Consider the following 19902-nt stretch of genomic DNA (forward strand, 5'->3'; position numbering starts at 1 on the left):
ACCACCTACAAAATAACTCAGGTATTTTAAAGTTTGAGTAACTCAACATTCAACAAATGCTATTAAAAATTAAGTTAGATTAATAAGCCCTGCTGTTCTCCCTGAAAATACTCTTTATAATCTCTCAGAATGTGTCAGACCAACTTGACAATGAATGGTTGGTCTAACTGATCATTTACTTTAGGTCATCTTAGCTGAACAAACATGACCTAAAGTAAATCCTCAAAGTTTTTATACCTTAATGTGTTTTATGCAGCAACAGGGTATGTTGTCCACGTGCACCTGACTCTAACCAAACAGCCTCCTAGGGAAGCAAAAGACTTCCAGGAAAGGAAACCATGCATCCCTGTGTACATTGCTCACACCAAAATACAGCACCAGTACAAGGGGAGGCAAGGTGTTGCACTCCCATCTTCTGGCTGGCAGAAGGTCTCAGTCAGCTCACATATCTTTCCTTAGAAACAAAAGAGAATGCCTGTATAGCATGTGCAGTGCTTAGTGTCTTGAAACACCACAAAATATGGGCATATATCTTTTTGACAATAGGATTTCTCTTTCTGACAATATGTTTCCTGCTCAGAGAGCCATTTTACTCTTCCCTTTCTAGGCAAAGAAAAAAATAAAAAAAATGCTAGGAATGAATGAAAAAGAATTAGTTGAAAATAAATATGTCAGAATATCAGGAATACTGTTGTATATAAGAAACTAGGAACAAAATATATGGCCTTCACTTTCCAAAAACCATGCCAGTTTCAACTCCCAATACCATTTTTGCATTCCATTATATTTTAGTAAACGATATTCAGTTTTTTTTATTAGACTCAACTATACCAGAGGCAAGATTATTCACAGTCAATCCTTTAGTTACTAAAAAATACAAAAATCAGAAATTTTTAGCTATATATACAAATGTCTAAACATTTTACTTACCTGAAATGGAGATCTTTATCTTACCTTGGCTACAGTTGTGATGTCATTGAACTGTGTTTTTAGTTCTTCTTGAGCTGCATCTCCAAAGGAATCATCCCCTGTTTTTTCATATAGTTCCACAGCTTTTTCAATGAGTTGCTGTAAATCACCCGAGTGATCCTCTGTCTCAGAAACAATAGCCTGGAAATGGTCCAGCTGAGCAAACTTCTCCTTCAGACCAATCTGTGGTTCTAAAGGCTGTTCTACTTTGTGATCCACATTCTCTAACCACTGTTCCAGCTGGTTTTTTCTTTCCAGATAGTCATTCCACTGGCTAATGACAGAATCTAGGCAGCTTACATTAAAAGAAACATAGTGCAGATGAGAGCTTGAGAGCTTTTGAACAGTTTGGGGAAAAAAAAAGGCTGCTTATTCCTTAATTGTTATATTGTCTGTAGCCATGCACAATAGATTTAGAAGATACTTTTATTCTCCATCTTGCTTTTGTTTTCTATATCAACTTGCATCCAAGTTATTTTAGAATTCCTGTGGCTTTTGGGCCACTTTGTACAACCAACGTAGCTGCTCCCCTATTACAGGTTACATGAGCAATCTGTCTCAGACTAATGAAAAGCACATTTCAGTGTTCAGCAAAGTAAAATATGGAACATTACTGGAGTTCTTTATCATCAGAGTAATAAAATATGCAGCAGCCTATGAAATTACTGTCAATTAAGAGATATTCTGGCAAGTTTTGAAAGAACAAATCCATTACTTATAGTCTCATTTACAATTTATAAGAAGTATTCCCTTCTATTATATATTGCTCTTCCTAGTAGATCACCATATTTCTCTGGGATTTAAGTTGAGGAATGTAATTCTCATTCCACTGGACTTAGAGATAGATAAGGGTGTGGTAAGGATTTCACTCAAAATACCATGGTCTAACCTAATCTAAACAGTATTTTATGATAACAATCGGGTGAAATTTGAGCAACATTGTAAAGACAGCCCATTATCATCTTCTACATACAATTCTATTACAATTTTGGTGCAACTAAGAAAGTGGCACCACTTTCAGTTACTATATGTTAAGAAAAACATAGACAAACTAGTGAGAGTTTTCAATCTATTGAATAAGAAACAGGTGTGATAGAGGCCCAGAAAGTATTGCCACAGAGAAATTGAGAAACAACAGTCTGTCCAGAACAGAGGAGATGGAGGCCTTCAGATATATAAAATTATCTCACACAGTCAATAAGAAAAACTTTCCATTTCCACACAGGTTGAGATGAAATCAGCTTAATATGCAAGAAAGATTATTTGGAGTTGATATTAGGATTTTTTAAAAATTAAAAACATAATGAAAAACAGAATTGAGAAACCTTCCCTGGTTTATGTATGGAAAAGGTGGACAAATATCTGTCACATTGTGTCACATTCTTGGTCCTGCCCAAGTACAGGCTCAAAAACTCAGAAAGTGCTTTCTAGATTTTTCTCTGTATAAATTTGCATGATTTATATTAATTTTTAAATCAATGTGAAGTACCATTTCATATGAAATTTGATTCACCTGATAGGGTCCACTCATCTTTATTTTAAAGAAGTGTGTGTTTTTTCCAGGCAATTTTGGTTGTCTCTGACAGTGCAAATTTCCCCTCACACACCAGTAATGAATGAATGTACTTCTACATGCTGTAAGGTACCACTCTCTGTAAGCAAAGATGGCAGGGTCTGACCTGTGTTTTCCAGGGATTCTTACCTCTGCCAGCTCACTGAGGTACTGATGATGTCGTTCCATACATCCTTCAGCGTCTGCAGCTCGGTTTGTATTACTTTTTGTCCTTCCTCATTGCTGCTTTTAAGTGCTTGTTCTCCTTTGCCAATGGCCATGTTCAGCTTAACCTCACCGTCACCTTTGAGTAAGAGGATCTCCTGTGAGGCAAAACAGGTCAAAATATCAACTGTAACCTGATGAGAAGTGAGAGCTGTTATTCTTTCAACAGTGAACACCATGTTCTCTGAGCTCATCCATCCTGAACAATCATATCCAGTATGAATTCCTAGACACTTTTTCTTCTAAGGGCCTGTACCTTGCTATGTGCAAGTGCTCTAGCAGTTTTTTCCACAGCTATACAGGTTTTTCACTGCATTGGTCAAGCTAAAATACTGCTCACATTGCAGTAGATGCTGAGTAGGTCAAGCACTGCACAATAAGACAGCACCTCATAGCTATAAGAAACCTCAGGAAAGCCCATGGCAGATCTCCTAACAACCTTCCTATTAGATGCTTATCTAACCTCTTCCTGAAGACCTCCTGTGATAGACACACCACAGTCTCTCTCTCTGTCAATTATTCCAAGGCTTCCCCTCTATTAGAAAGCTTTCTGGGACCTGAATACACATTTTCATAGTTCATTATTCCTTATGAAATGTAATACCTGACACCTGTTTCCATTAAACTTCATCCTGTTTTTTCTACTTCCCATCCCAATTTGTCAAGATCACCTTAAATTCTGATCCTCTTCTTCATAACCATAGAAATAATAAATTATAAAAATATACCTTTCCCACTGATGTGGCCCACATCCAATATTAATCTTGATGTGTAATATCTAGTTGTATCTTTCTTTACCTGAATTTGTGTCAGTTGTCTTTCCAGTGTGGCTTTGCTTCCAAGAGTGCTCTGTGATGATGTCAGTTTATCTTGAACCTCTTTCACCCATGCCCACATACTCTGCAATGCCTCCTCAAAAGTGAGATGCTCTTGGAGTGCAAGCTGACATGTCCTCAGCTTCTCCTTGACACTTTTGACCATATTTTGATAATTGGTGAGATGTTGGGAAGCCAGACGCACTTCCCTCCCTGCACCATGGCCATCTTCATTTAAAGTCTGTGCCATTTGGGACAGCTGATCAAAAGATTCCCTGAAAGAAAATAATGGGACTAAAAGTTTCAGAAAGCATATAGTATTACAGCCACTGGCAGAAGTTATCAAGGCTGCTGACATAATTACCTACTCCACCAGTGATAAGAGTTCACAGTTAACTGAAAAAATCAGTTAGGAGAGACTGAAAGAATATAAGCAGCGTGTATCAATTAATATCTTTTCTTGTGTGCAGTACCATTTCTTGCAGAATTTTGGTGCTCAGAATGATCACACTGAAATCTTTGTGTTAAACACTTAAATTAAAAGCTACCTTAATTTTCTTTTCAGCAGTCAAACTTTCCATTTCTGTACGAACTACTACCCTTTTGTACCTGCCAAAGCTTCTAAGAAGTTCGTAGTCTTGGACAGGTAGGAAGGCATGATGGAAAGGTCATTTGTCCAGGATTAGACAATGCCTCTGGGGTTCAGTACAAGGGTCAGTAAAACAGATTAAAACTGGGTCATATCCAGTTAATCTCAGTTTACTTGATCACCCTTCCTGATACCTGATACCTGGTGAGTACAGGGAATTTCCATCAGACCAAAACGTCTTGCATCAGTCTCAACGCAATAGGGACTGAGAGGGTGTTTCTTTTTAAGATGCTGTCAGACTTGGACAACTGACTACTATTTTTGTTCTATCTTCACCAACCTAATAATAAAAAGAGAATTTGAAAAAAAAGTGCGTACTCACACTGGCAATTACTTCACCATCTACTGGCTAAGTCTGAATTTTAGAAAGATTTTACAGCTAATGTGGGTGCCTTTTGAGCTCTTTTATAAAGCAAGCTTCATGGGAGAGAGGATTCTGCTAATCTGGTTGGATGTGAATGTTACAGGACAGAAAGAAAATTCTAAAATGGCTATAATGATAAATGTAATTTTTCACTATTGCTTTTAAAAGCAAGATTTTTAACATTTATTTTCTAAATTATATTTTCAGTTTGCATTAATTAATGAAGTATGATAAGTTTTTAATCATAAGAAATTTATCATTACCAGATACTGAAGTTGATTGAAATTCATTAGAAATGGAAGCATCTGCATTCAGCCTCTTTTCACAGAGTATTTTCCAATACTTTCCTCTAGCTTTCAAAAACACACTTTACCCCAATAAAGTTTAATTTTACTTCTGCCCTAGTAGAGCAAAAAAAGAGAGAATTTTAGAAAATGTATTTTCAATATACCTTGAATTCAGCAACTCTTCCAGGAACTTTTCCACTTTTTGCACCTCCTTTTTCTTCTCAGAAATAAGCTGTTTGTTCTCTCCTAATGCTTCTGTGCTTATTCTTTCTTCCATGTCATGCATCCACAGGGCAAGCTTCTTGTACTGATCTTCAAAGCTACGGAGCAGATAAATACTCCCTTAAAAAAATACTTCTCAAATGGAGTAAAGTTGGAAGAAGTTAATATCCACAAGACTGGGTATCAATTTCGTGCTTCAAGAATAAGAGTTGTACACAAAACATAATTCCACAGTGACTACTAGTCTAAAAATATTCAGCAACTCTCTAAAATGTTCAGCAAAATCATGGGAACTACAGGGCGACCAGAAGCCTCCAAAATTTAAAGTGACAGTACTTTTATTTATTACTAGATTCAATAAAAGCAGACCGAAAGAAAGCTTTTTTCAAATTCTTATAATGATTTAGTCTAAGAACAAACAGTGGGTAAAAGTGGGCTTTTTGTCAACATTTATGTGTAGAACACCTGAAGTGTTGTGTTTTCAGTTTCCACTACAGAAGAGAACTGGAAACTTGAGTGCTAAAAACTCACCAAAACAAGTTCTCACCCTAAGTTTGAAAACCTTTTTCTTACATGCAGGCACACTGTCTCATCCTGCTGTTTTACCCATTGCTGTCACACTAACTTTGCTTTCCATTAGCAACAGTTTTGAATCTGGTTAGATCTGAAAATATTTTAACTCCCAAAATTCCAGCCCTAAGCAGTAATTTAAGAGTGTTTCCTTCTTGGCTTCTTAGGAAACATATCCATTTGGAATGGGACAGAACAGGCACATGCTGTGTAAGAAGCATTCTATCTTCAAACCCCAGGACAGAAATAAACACTCATCACACATTTTCCATTCAGAAAATGGAACTTAAATTACTGGAATCCCAACTGATTTGGAGTTTCACAAGCTACGCAGAACTTCTGCATACATGATCCTGACCTTTCATTCTTTAACCAAATCAATACCCTTGGAGAAAGACCTGTTGATTTGTTTTTATCAGAGAACTTCAATTTCTCCTAAATATTTCCAAAGAAAAAAGCAAACAGGACTAGAGCAACCGGAAAGAATTAATTTTGCCTTGCACTTTGGCAGCCAGAAAATTTCATGCAGTCTATTTGTGACTGCTGGTATTACTCACCTTCCCAGGTGTGAGGCACAAGCTTCCAGGGCCTTCTTGTCATTCAGACACTGGTTGAGGAATTCCTGGAAGTTCTGATTAGACTTTGCTATTTGCTCCTGCATATGGCTCACAACTGGTTTGGGTAAACAACCATATAGACTCTCTCCTTCCTTGCAGGCAGCATCTAATTTGTTCTGTCCTTCACTAATAGAATCCAGCACACCCTGTGCAATGAAAGAGTATTGTTTAAACACATAAGATTTGATAATTAAAGATAAGCAATATTTCTGTGACAAGTGGCTAGATTTCTCCAATAAGATGAGAGCCATGTCTAGCTATGGAAAAAATTTCTATGCAGATAGTTCAAATAAAATTTTACTAAGTGGTGCCACAATTCACAGCACTCAATTTTCTTATTTGATCCCAAGGTAGCAATGGCTTTCTCTGAATAGTTTAATAATCTCTTGAAGATGTTACACATTTCAGGAATTAGGGTTGTTTACAACAGGTGTCTGCTACTTATGTTCTGTCTCATCAAAAGTATATATCTACGAGCTTTGACAAAGCAGTATTAATCTGAAATGTTGAATAAGTAAAAGTGTTCTAAAAATAGGAAAATGAAAAGAAGAGAAAGAAAGCAAAAAGGAAAAAAAATATTAATAATCAGAAACAAGAATAGTATAGTTACACATAAACCTTCCAGAAATTAAATTCTGATCTCTCAGAACAGGGACCACAGTTTTCACTGTATTCCCTCTAGAGTACATACTGCTGGCTTGAACCATTCATATATTACCTTTTTTAAAACAAAAACAAGTGTGTTAGCATCTACAAATTTTTTTAGATATATAATTGGTTACCTATACTAAATTGCTAATTACTGTTTGGGGTTTTTTTAAAATTTCTTCAGTATACCTGCAAGTCATGTAGCTTTGCCTCTATGGCTTTGCTGTCCCCAGACCTGTCAGATGATTCTTTTACTGCAGCCTTCACACCAGAAAACCATTCCTGGAATTCTTGCATAGAGTCTTATTCAATAAAAAAGTATAGAGAAGAGAATATTTTTTAAGATACAGCATTATCTACAATATTATACAGCTGTTTTAAACAATTCTTTTATCCTTCAGAAACAGTGTGTAAAAGGTAACAGAATAAGTCTAATTGTCTTCAATAATCTTGAGAGTAGGATTAATTTCACAAGAAATTAGATGTTTCCACTATAAACATCCAACTTTGAACAGTCTTACTAGGCTGCCCTTGACAGTCAATTTCAGTTTATGCTATGTCCCAATTTTATGCTAAATAAAACCTAGACCAGTATCTTAATAAATAAGATTAAAAGTTGTTTACTTTTCTCCACTGACTATCCAGGGAGCCCAGGAAATACTTCAGATGTGTACTTTTACATTATAAACACCTCCATTTGGTTATATACCTCTCTTTATTGCAAATATACAAAGTGTATTTATGCAATAGAGGTGAATACTAACAGTGAGGAAAGGTGCATTTTCATGCATATGACATGGTTAAACTTGAATGGTGTTTATGTAAAATGCTTTGTTTCATAGCAGTTATCCAATGAACATTTGGTAACAGGACTTTTTGAGAGGCTCCATACGAAAACAAAGTTGTAATTGCAAGTGACATCACTGGAAACTCTGGCAGACTCCAGAATGACTCATGGCTGTGGATAACAGCTCACTCATATTAACCAGCCGGAAGACTCACAGAGGAAATGTTTTTCCAAGGACTCTTGCATCCTGGCCTGAGTTCTGGAACAGAGCAGATTCACAGCTTCGTACTTCTTTATTAACAAAGTGACAGTGCCACCAAGAGCTTCCAGCTCTACCGAAGGGTATTTGCGACAGAGGCTGTTGAGGGTCTCACAGGTTGAGTCAATGCTGCTTTGCTGAAGCTGAAGGTCCTTTTGTGTTTCCTGAAAATAAAGTTACAGCACAAATAAGATAGTTATAAAGAAATAAAAGAACTGTCTTTTTCTCAAGCATTCCCTACTCCACCTATATGTTCTTTCCTCCTGTGCCCTATAAGTCAGCCCAGACACAACGAAGGAAAGAGGCTCTGGATCATGTTTCCTTAATCTTCCAAGTGAGATGACTCCTTGAAACTAAAGAGCCATTGCAGAACTGTGAAAAGTGCTGCTTCTCATGATTTATTACTCTACTAGAAATAAATAAATTTCAAGGCATATTGAATAGAAATAGGTATTCTCAGCAAAGTCTGAAGGTACATGTGGGATGCAGTATGACACTGGTATTTGGCAGGACTTCTGAATAAGCGGGACTTTACATACAACTTGAGAAAAATGTTTTCTGAAAACTGAATGTGAATTGGCTATTATATCAGTCTTAACTGTGCTCACAGTCAAATATCTCCATGTGGTTTGTCATGTTATGATGTGCTTAACTGCATGCAGTCAAGAGAGCACTTAGATGTAGAAAAAAGAATTGCTATATATGAGGACTGAGGAGGACTTCTGAGGTAGAAGTTTGTATCAAAACTGAGTTCGGACCAGTGTCTTTTACTGTGGTGAATTATGAGTTCATACCTTATTGCAAGGGAGTCAATGCACTTGCAAACATACTGGAGTAATGACCAAGGAGTTCAATGTAACAAAACCAGTTCTTGGAACAACAAAGACCGTGTTATTCATTAATATTTTCTAAAAGATTTGTATAAAGTTAATAAATCAGAACTTTTTTTCATTGGTGCAACTTCCTAAAAACTATCACTGTATTATTTGCTAATATTTTAGCAGCTGTGCAGGATATATGCAGTTTTTATCAAAGGAAAATTAAGCGTAAAGCTCAGAAAAAAAATCCCAAAGATCACTGCATAAGGAAAAGTATATTAATTTTCTTCAGCACTGACCTTTAGTTTATTTAGAGATTCAGGATCCAGGTTACGTGCACAGCTTAAAAGCGTCTCTTCCACTTGAGTTAGCCAGTCTGTCATCTGACCTATCAGCTTCTGTAACTGCATCTTCTGAGTACTGAAATCTTTCAGTGTCTCTTTTGCTGTCTCTGATATTTCTTTGGCATGTTCCAACTTCTGCCTCAAATCTGATTCTATAAACTAAAAACAAAATGTTACTTATTAACGCATTGAATAATAAAAATGTTTTGTATGGTAAATGCTTATTGGCAAAATGGAAAGTAGGAAAGTGGCACACAATGATAATTTTGCTCTCTTTACAGCTTTAACTGGAGATGCTTACATACCTACAAAATGTCAACCATTTGGGATTCAGTCTTAGATATACAGTAATCCAAAGAAGGGATGCTGACTTATAAAAGGCCAGACTGCAAACTGTTGCAGTTATTATCCACTTCTGAAAAATCGAACAGTTGGTATTTTTCCTTTACTAATTTGCCATATATAAAGAACATGACCTGCACTCAAATAGCTTGATAAAAAGAAATACCAATTGGTGAATGAGCCTTAAGAGCACTGAGGCTTCAATTATCTCAGTGTAAGGCAGGTGAAAATTGAAGACAGTACAAAAAATCAGCTAGAATCGTGCCCATTAACCTGTTTGAAGACAGCAATATGCAAAATTATAGTAGATGATTGAAATCCTCTGAACCCAGGATTCCAACAGTAGATGTTAGTTGAGCACATATCACTAATAAAAGTACATCAAATCAGTCATAATGTAGTACTATGGATAAATCAGATTCACAGAATCCTTTGGGTTAGAAGGGATGTCTGTAGATTCCTTAGTCCAAGTTCCCTGCCAAGGCAGGGTCACCTACAGCAGGTGACATAGAAACACGTCCAGGTGCGTCTTTTCCTTCTCCAGATGGGGAGACTCCATGATGTCCCTGGGCAGCCTGTTCCAAAATGTGGGCAAGGCTTGAGTGTTACATTAACTTCTATTAAAACTGATATGTATCAAGATATTTCCCTGCCCATGGAAATTGCAGAAGTCAGCTTATTTTATAAATTTCTGATGTTGAAAGTTAATAATCTCAAATACCAATTTCTGTTTGAAATCAAACTGCAAAATAGTCATACTTTGGTTTTGTGACTGCCCTAGAACATAGGAATAAGTATCAGGCTAAAAGCTCACCTTTGTGTTCATTGTTTTCTGTTTTTCTTGTAAGAGCTAGTTCAGCGCCCTTATTCTAGTCCACCAAGGAATACTTTTTGGTTAAAAAAGCAAATGAACATATTTTACTGCCTTATAATCCTTTCAAGGAAACAAACTGTGCATGCATTCACGTATGATGTGGCTCAATGTTGTGCAGTGCAGAGAGTATCTGTAGTCTCATATCCCATCAGTTACATTATAAACTATTTCTTTTATTTTGATTAACTAAAAAATACTTCTACAATCCTAATGCTCAATTACTTTATCGCATACTGTTTATACCAAAAAAAAAAATCAAGGCTACCTAGAGAAATATGAACAAAGAATAGTTATGCTACATATAAATAATGATGCCGTATCTGCCACCTTGAAAGAAAAAGGTAGCGCAGGATAGACAGAAATTTCAGGAGGAATGTTTTCTTAGTTTTTTGAGCACAATCTGTGATTACCAATGTCTTTATTTTACCTGGAGATCCGCAGGAGGCTCTTGACAATGGGTCAGTTCTTTGAGTTCTGAGATTTTGGAACTAAGTTGCTCCAACTTCAGTTCTTTATCCTTGACTTCAGTCTGTAAAAGAGATGTGGTCAGACTTTCATACCAAACTACAAGAAGCTTTTAGACTTTCAGAAGGATGCTCCACCAGCTTCAAAATTGAAAGAAAATGAAAACACAGTTTAGAAATCAGAGGGAAAACACTGCCGTTCTACTAATTTTGTGCTCTAAAAATCTCCCATCTCTTTTTACTTGTTAGTTCAGAGAAATTTTCCCCTCCTTTGAAATAACCATACACATTATCAGCATTTAAAATGCTCTAAAAGTTTTAGTTTGTTAAAACTGGAAAAATAAAGATGAAAATGTCATTGTTTATTCGACTGGAAGTATCTACTGGGGGTGTTAGGTTCCACTTAAAGGCATGCAGACTATATTACACGTGGTCTCTGATTTTTATTTCAAGCAAGTGAGGTCTTGATAAAAAATTAGACACAGAAATAGATTTTAACCTTAAAACGGATTAAAAAATACTGATATATATGCACTGACATATCTGGACCTTGTATTTATAGATCCAAGTTATAAATAAATATCTACTTATTAAAAAAATAGTACCAAAGTGAAAGTGAAAAATCATAATTTGGAGTTTTGAAATATCAGTATCCTGTTGCCCACAACTTCCTTTCTAAAAATTTCAAGCAGATCATTCCAATTAAAAGACTGAACAGTGGACTGCAGGATTAAATTGCCGAAATTAACATCTGCCCTAAATGCCCAGAAGAATACTTGGGGGTATTTTGTGCTAGGGAGGATATAATATTAGGTAGCCGGTCAAGAAAGTGACCACTGATTTGGGCAGAAGAGGTACACTGATTGTTTCTGTCCATGCTCATCTATTTCTGATTGCTGAAAGGGCAGGATCCTGCTGGCACTGAACTGCTCTTCCTCTTGCCTTTGCAAAACAAAGTGAAAAAAAAGTATTATGGACTATACATTCTGTGACTGTAAATGGGCACACAGTGCTCACATCTGCTACTCTGGCACTCCTGCATATTAAGTACATCTGTGTTTTGGGTACTGTCTGCTTTTACTCCAAATCAGTTTTAACAGCAATGAATTTAGGTGGTCTGATTGCTACATAAGGCATTCAATAGCGCTTACACTGAGCAAAATAATGATTTATTGTTTTATAATCTATCATAATACTTGATTAAGTTCACTGTGCCTCTTCTTAAACAGGTAATTTATTTCAAATGAAGTAGAATATGGCTCAGTCTGTGATTGATCTGATATATATTTTAAGCTAATAGAGGCAGAATGTATCCTGAAAACTGGCTAGATTTCTAAAAGAGTTTAACACTATCCAGAGAAGAAAGTCATCATCTAACTGAAATAAAATTCACCTTCCAGTCCACCATATCGTTTTATTGTCTGAAGAATCTACTTTCCTGGATGAGGTTTTAGAAACTACTCATTTTTTTCCTAAACTGCAGCTGAAGTTGTCTAAAATTTCCATTAGTTTTTACTGGAACAGAATTCAGTCTAGAACCAAATATAACTGCTAGGGCCAAAATAACTGTGGAGCTTAGATTTAGTAAGATGTGCCATTCTTGTTTCTGTCAGAAGCAAACACCTTAAAATAAAAAGGACAGGAATGCTCTCAGCTAGCTGTTGTGTTAGGGTACCACCACTTGAACAGAGGACACAGACAACAGCACAGCCTTCTCTCTGGGCTGGACATCACTTGACATTTTGGTCCAGAACATTTTTATTACTGACTTATGGGTAAGAACCTGGAAGTCTTTCAGGAGGACCTCCATTCTCTGACTGTTACTGAAGTTGCTGATGCCTTCATTCAGTTGAGAAATGCACTTATTACACCATCCATCTAATTCATCTCCAGTTCTCAGGATGTCATCCCACAGAGACATGCTTACACTCAGTCGGTCAATGTTATCATCAATTCTTTCAGACACCTTTTAGGAAAGAAGAATGTATCAATACCATTCACAAATTAATTTTAGACTTCTCTATTTTGCAGACAGTTTTAAGGCAAGTGCATTAAAAATAATTAGCAAGCTTGGGTAAATAATTTTCTTAGATTTAGTTTTAAGTTCCGAATTCTGAATTCTAAGATCAATTTAATTACCCAGATCATAAAACAAAAATCTTATGTGTCTTTTTCTAAATATTCATACACTTTTTACTGGGAAAGCTTTTGTTCAAAGAAACTTTATCTTTCAAAAAAACCTACATGTATCTTTCTTACATAATGTAGGAATTTGCTACTAAAGCAGTATAAATGTGTAAATGTAAAATATGAGGTAGAAATTCTTTACTGTGAGTGTGGTGAGACACTGGAACTGATTGTCCAGAGCCATTGTAGATGCCCCGTCCGTGGAAATGTTCAAGGCCAGCTTGAATGGGGCTTTGAGCAACTTGATCTAGTGAAAGGTGTCCCTGCCCATGGCAGGGGGGTTGGAACCAGAAGATCTTTAAGGTCCCTTCCAACCCAAACCAATCTGTGATTCTGTAACTGGCTTTTATGTTATATTTCTGTCCTATAGTGATGTCTTTCTCAACATATTCATATCTTTTGTGGTTTAGTGTAATGTAATTTATTGCCTAACTTATTAGTCTGATTAACAAAGTATTGCTGGTATGCATTAGGTGTGAATCCAACCCAACTTTATGCTTAGAACTGTGCAGTGAGCAAATTTACAGTAGTAGCATTCATACACTGCTGTGAGACATCATTTAAAATCTATCTAATTGATGTCACAACTTTGTGCATGCAGTGGATGCCACATCCCTCTAAGCCTTTGAGTTATACTTCAAAGTAAACTTTACTAAACAATTGTACTCTAAGATCCTAAGAAAATAGAAATATTATAAGCTTAACCAAACTTCAAGACTGTATTTGGCATATAAACCAGATTCTTACATCTAGCCATTTGTCCACCGTGGAGTTCATATCTGTTTTCAGTGCAGTGGAGTCACAGTTATGCACTCTTTTCAGTTCTGCTAATAAATGTTTTCCTTTATTAGTGAAAGTATCCAGGTCTTTTTGTTTATCACTCAGATCATTCCTGGCAGCCTCATGCTGTGGATATAAATATTTGCTTGTTTAATGAAGCCTTAAAGAAAGAAAGAAAAATCCAGTTCTCCAGGTATCCATCCCTAGCCCTGTGTTATGAATGGGATAATGCTCATACCTAACATTTAACTATTCCACAAAATACAAAGCAACAATATGATTTTCTCATGAACATAATCAAATAGGATGATTGTTCTCATAAATAAAACACAAGTGGCATTAACAAATTCTGAATTCCTGTCACTTGGTACCCAGATATTTTCTAGACTTAAAGGAATTTTATTTTTTTTATTTGCCTTTTCATTCTTCATCATTGAATAATCACTTCAGGAGTTATAGCAGGGTAAACAGAAGGTGTTGCTAACAAAATTTAGAATTAAAAGCCCCTCACAATTAGATACTCTGGAAAACAAAAGTAAATATCTGTTCTGAAAGGAACTACACAAAATCTTCAGGGTTACTAAGTTTGCAACCCTAGGCATGGGGAAATCTTTAAAACACTGTCACTGAAAAGGTGACAACGTGCTGAGGAAGGATCACAGTTTTTTCTACAGCAAGTACGAGAGAGCAGTACTAACAATAAGCTACTAAGCCGGATGCAGTATGGCCAAAACATTTATTGCACTCCAACTTCTTCAGGCCTAGATGTGGCCACTGCTGCAGCAGGGAATTCTCCACAGCCCAAGTCTCAAAGGAATCATGTGGAAGTTACATGAAATTCTTTATTAGACTGGTAAGCTCTGTTCCGGCTTTTTGTTCTTTTAAGGTGTGAAAGAGGCCATAAATACACACAGTTTAGAATAAGGTTTATACAGATCTGACTGAAAGTTTTTGAATCAAGGGCTCAACAGGCTTCCAAATTAAATTAAACTCCAAAACAACAGAAAGAATTTCACTCAGAACTGTGTATCCTTACAGGCTGATGGACAGCAGAATTTAGAATTTTTGAAGTACAGTCCAGTGAAATGAATGGAATGTCGGGATCCAAATACCATATCTCTGATCAATGGCCAGTATCAACATTATACACCATGGAAGAAGTCCTCTTAGGGAAAGAGATAATGCACATCCAAAATGTGTGCAATTCATGTTCTTTTGTGGCCTTTTATCTATTCCAAAATTTACCCAATATGGAAAAACAATGAAGTATGTTGACTAGAACTATCCTTTCATACTATGATAGGAATATATTCTCAATGTATTTTATATAAAGAGCTTTCCACTGTTTTCCAGTTATGCTTTCCATATATTAACAATCTGCATTTCAATTAAATTTATAAGTAGCAACAACAGTTTAATAGATTTCATCAAAATACAAGAAAGGACTATATTCTTTCCTCATCAGAATCAGTACAGTTTAAACCCTGAATGTCAGTGTGACAAGATTTGACAGAAATTCAAGGAACTTTAAACACAGCTCAAGGACACCTTTCAAACAAAAAAAAAAATCCATCCAATTCAAAACTAATTTGTATTCCTCAAAGGAAAATATATGTCATTACCTTCGATAACGTTCGCCTGATATCTTCACGATCCTTCCAAATGGATTTGGTCACAGAGGCGCTGTTAGCACTATCTATGACTTTCATTACTGTTGACTTCAAGCTCTGATATTCCTTCATCAGATCAATAAGAACACAAGACTGCTCCTTTCTGTAATATGAAAAAGCTGTGTTAGTACCACTTGCTGTCATGTTTCTGACGGATAGAGAATGTGACACAGCAATTCACCTTAGGAAAACCAGGATGTAGTACGAAACAGGAATAGGACAGCCAAGGAAATATGAATATTTTGGTTTTAGGAATCACTGTAGATCCACCACAAAACATCTCACTGAAGAGACAGTATGTGAATTGCCATCTCATATGTATCAGATACCAAAGCAACTGACTTCAGGAGAAGAAAGACTGAAACTGGAATTCAAGCATCTCAGTTCCCAAGTTTAGCATCTTTTTGACTGGAAAGCACATCACAGTTCATTTTTTAAAAAAACTTTTTTCTTTAACATGGAGTATTTTTTGGGTAAAAAGAAGCAGAAATAAAGACTGAAGCAATGCATGCTAAGGTCTGTTTATTTTGTCCTCCAATTGTCAGATGCATGCTTTTGGGACTAAAACATTATATTCAACTTACCTCCCTTCTACTGAGAATAAATTAACCTGCGCTTTTTTTTTTCCCCACTCTCTCTCCAGGAAAGCTTATTTATGCTCAGGCAATGGACCAAGGAAAAAACCTATTCAATCCATTCCCAGTGTTTATACTGAAGAGAGAGAAGCAAAACTAATACTTTGGATATGCTTAGTTGTAAAACAGTGTTTTTCAACGAAAGGATTTTGGCAAACATCACATTGTCAAGAAAGAGGAGTAACTGTTTTAGGAGCTGGCTCTTCTCTGAATGCTCCAAAGAGCTCTCCAAAATAAGCAGGTTCAGGAGGGTCTAAAGTTGGGTCTATATGAGAGAGAAAACACTAATAGTCCTCCTTAAAGATGGTTGTGAAGCAGTTAAGACAAAGAAATGGGTATGATAAAACTTTCTCTAGTTTCTTTAGCTTCTTTCGTTATCAACGTTCATTGATAAAACTGATCATCTGATCATGTATCATACACAATTAGTGTAACTGGTTATACACTGATGATTATTATGAGACTGTTCCCTTGGGCAGACAGAAATCTAAAAATTATTTAGGACCACTAAATATAGAATTGTCAGAAACACACATCCAATAGAGAATGAAAACGTGCTAGAAGGAGAATAGGTGCCAGCTAGAGTGATAGAGAAAATGCAGTGGACATTTCTTATCTTCCAGAAGAGTAAACAATAACACGCAATATAGCATGTATGTAATAGAAAGTGTATCTATCAGTACTGTAGGACCTATCTGTGGCTTTATTAATAGTATAAGTACAACTGGTACAAATATTGTTAACAATGTGGTTTTTTCTTCTACTCAGTATTTAACCTTCAAGCCCTGTTTTTCATTGCAACTAACATAGCAAGAAGATATTACATGTAATAACTGTGTCTCTTTCCCCATCTTCTCCTTTCTTATCTTCAGCTAAAGATCTACTTACTTCTCATGTATAGCTTTCTTGGTATCCTTCCACAGAGATTCTAAGCGACTGATCTCTTTGTCAGTCTCAGGAGCAAGTGTGATATCTTTTTGAGCTATTTGTTTTGCTTTGTCCATGAGCCACTGGAGTTCATGCTGGTGAGAATTCAATTCTTCATCTAACTGGTTAAAGATCCTCAATCTGCAAGTTAAAAGACAGGTTTCAAATTTACTCATCTTCACTTTTTTTTTTGTAAGAGAAGAGAGAAAGAAAGAATGAAATATTTTAGTGTTACTGTGCATAAAATTCTCTTTTTCTAATATTTCCTACAATAAAGCATTATTTGTTTTTTTTTTTCTACTAGAACTGGGCCCAGAATGTGATTTTTTGATACATATACTGCTATACAATCATATAGAGATATATATATACACCTTCCCCTCAAACAGTCACCTAGAAATCCACTCAGATATTTAGATTAATAGTTTATTACAGTAAGTGTTTTTAATTCCATCATCCCATGTACAATCTTCAGTTTGTACATATCCCAAAATAGGATTGAGATAGTTATGTTAGATGGGGCTTCTAATAGCTGTTTGGATCTTAAGATTCATTTGGACAAAATGTATTTTTGAGACATCGACTTTCATGATTGTTCTTTCAATACAGAAGATTAGCGAGACTTAAGTGTTTTGTGCATCCAAATAGTTCACTTAGACAATTTTATTAAGTAGATACATATGCTTGGCAAAAAATAAAGTACCCAGGTAGAAAACACACACATGCCTCCAATGAACCATGAAAGGTCTAGAGATTGCAATCAAGTGTAAAGGTGCCATTGTTTCTACCTTTGCTGGAGGGCTTGTAGTGTTGTCTCCTTCAGGCCCTCTTTGTCAGCCTTTTCCTCAGTATCTTCAATGCTCTTCAGTAACTGCTCTTTATGCTCCATGAAAGATCTTTGCAAGGCTCCAAGAGCTTCTGCCTCACTTTGCTTGGTTCCCAACAGGTTTTGAACTGCCTCCAGTTCCACACCCAGGTTATCCACCATAGCCCTGCAGGAGGTCCTCTGCCCAGAAGTGCTATATTTCAGATGATATTGAGCCTTAGTAAGGGAACCATCCAAACTGAAAGCATCAGATTCCAGCTTGTTAAGATCCTTAATAACACCACTGAGTTCCTTCTCCAGTAATTCAGATTTAGCTTTATCCATATTTCCTGTTTTCTCCACTGTCTGCCTCAGCTGGTGGAGCACTCCTGATGCAGCACTGTGGAGCTGCAGGAATACTCGCAACTGCTCCAAGGCGTTCTGTCTTTGGCTAGTTATTTGACTTGCCTCCTGGAAAATCTGAAAGCAATCTTCAGTCTTTCCCTGCAACGTCTGCTGGTCCTCTGGGCTGCTGAAAGAACCCAATTTCTCTACATATTCCTTCAGACTTTTTAACTCCTGTTTCTTACTTTCAACTTCCATTGAGTGGTTCTATGGGAAAGAAAGAAAATAGAGCTGAGTTTCTTCTTCAAATCAAGAGCTCAAGAAATATTCTAGTACTGAACTTACGAGTGAAACAAGTACTGCTGAGGGGTTTTCAGTAGGAATAGTTCAGTGTTACAATTTTACTTTAAACTTGTAAAATAACAGAAGACTGTATGTGACTGCAACAGCATATTGGTTTTCAAACAAATAAATTACTTGCTAGTTCTAGATGAGCATTTAGCCAAATGTACTGTACAATTTCTTCATCTTTAATATTTACATCCAAAAGTTTACCTTATTGTGAGATGCAGCTAGTTGTTGATCAGCTGTGTTTATCTCTGAAGTGGCTTGTAGTTCAGCAAGAAATTGCTTAATCCAGTCTGAAAACCTGAGCAGGAGCTCATCAAACTGCCCATGCTCAGCAACAAGTGATTGAAGGAAGTTGATCCTATAGAATGAAAGCACTTGATGCAATTTAATCACTTCCCATAACCAAACCCTGGTTGGTCAGCATTAAAAATCATGCCAGATGCAAGGAAATTAGGAAATACTGCTTTATTTTGCCATATTAATTTCTTAATTCTGGGGGATAACGTAACATTTGAAAGCACCTTTGGATCTTTCCTGTTTCCACTCTTTTATTTATATCAGCTGTTAGAGGTAGACCAAACAACCAAGGTATGTTCTTCAAATTTTCTTTATGGGTGTAATCCCAGCAAAGAGAATGTTATTGATGGAAGCTAAACTTTAATTTTCAGTCACAGCTATTCTGTTTGCCCTATCATCTGAAACACTGAATCAAGGTGAGAGTCTCATGAATTTAGGCAGGGAGTGAGGAATTTCATGCTCAACTTCCACTGAAGTAAGCAAGGGTAAGTCTGATCAGAGGAACACAATTCAAAGGGACAATGTGTCCAGAGGAGTACTCAGCAGAATTAAGTACCTAAGGACCAAGACTAAACCTGACCTTAAAAAAGACCTTGTCATTTACCTTCCCATTTCCCTTAGAAATTTCTATACCTAAATTTCAACCTGTAGAAGATCATTATATAGTAAAACAATCATATTGATAAAGCACCTAGAAGATTATGTCATTGATCAAGATCTATGATTCAAGCTACATTACAAATAGTAAAATACGTGTGTTCTCCATGGAAAGAATCGAAATCTAAATTTATTATAACATACAGTTTGAAATAAAGGAGACAGTTTTTCTGAGCTTTACATGAGCCAGCAGCCTAAAAATTGAGCATTTATAGTATTTATGGCAAATTAGAATTTCAAAGGGATTTTAAAAATACAATAGCGTGGCTTCGCACAAGGTAAAGCACGTAACTGAAAAAAAACAAGAGCAGATTATTAGAGATTTCAGACTTTACTTGGGAAATTGTAACTGAGGAAATGCAAAATTGCCTTCATTTCCTGCCCCACACTCCTTGAAACTGACTCTTCTACCAAAAAAAATTGGGGAAAAGACAGCATCATA

General features: G+C 36.2%; 1 protein-coding gene across 21 annotated transcripts in view; it reads right to left on the bottom strand.

Annotated features, from left to right (window-relative positions):
• Window positions 1–19902, bottom strand: part of SYNE1 (spectrin repeat containing nuclear envelope protein 1) — a 294642-nt gene that overhangs the window by 153415 nt on the left and 121325 nt on the right. For all 21 annotated transcript variants that reach the window (XM_048296782.1, XM_048296801.1, XM_048296802.1 and 18 more), the window contains 15 exons: window positions 18711–18864; window positions 17794–18422; window positions 16967–17146; window positions 15396–15546; window positions 13741–13899; window positions 12590–12772; window positions 10770–10871; window positions 9082–9285; window positions 7921–8128; window positions 7108–7220; window positions 6211–6416; window positions 5026–5181; window positions 3545–3836; window positions 2672–2844; window positions 955–1264 (listed from right to left, as the gene is read on the bottom strand). In XM_048296782.1, the coding sequence (XP_048152739.1) occupies window positions 955–1264; window positions 2672–2844; window positions 3545–3836; window positions 5026–5181; window positions 6211–6416; window positions 7108–7220; window positions 7921–8128; window positions 9082–9285; window positions 10770–10871; window positions 12590–12772; window positions 13741–13899; window positions 15396–15546; window positions 16967–17146; window positions 17794–18422; window positions 18711–18864 (3220 nt within the window). The remainder of the gene's footprint in view (window positions 1–954; window positions 1265–2671; window positions 2845–3544; window positions 3837–5025; window positions 5182–6210; window positions 6417–7107; window positions 7221–7920; window positions 8129–9081; window positions 9286–10769; window positions 10872–12589; window positions 12773–13740; window positions 13900–15395; window positions 15547–16966; window positions 17147–17793; window positions 18423–18710; window positions 18865–19902) is intronic.

Source organism: Corvus hawaiiensis, chromosome 3 (genome assembly GCF_020740725.1).
Source record: "Corvus hawaiiensis isolate bCorHaw1 chromosome 3, bCorHaw1.pri.cur, whole genome shotgun sequence".
In the NCBI taxonomy this organism is placed as follows: domain Eukaryota; kingdom Metazoa; phylum Chordata; class Aves; order Passeriformes; family Corvidae; genus Corvus; species Corvus hawaiiensis.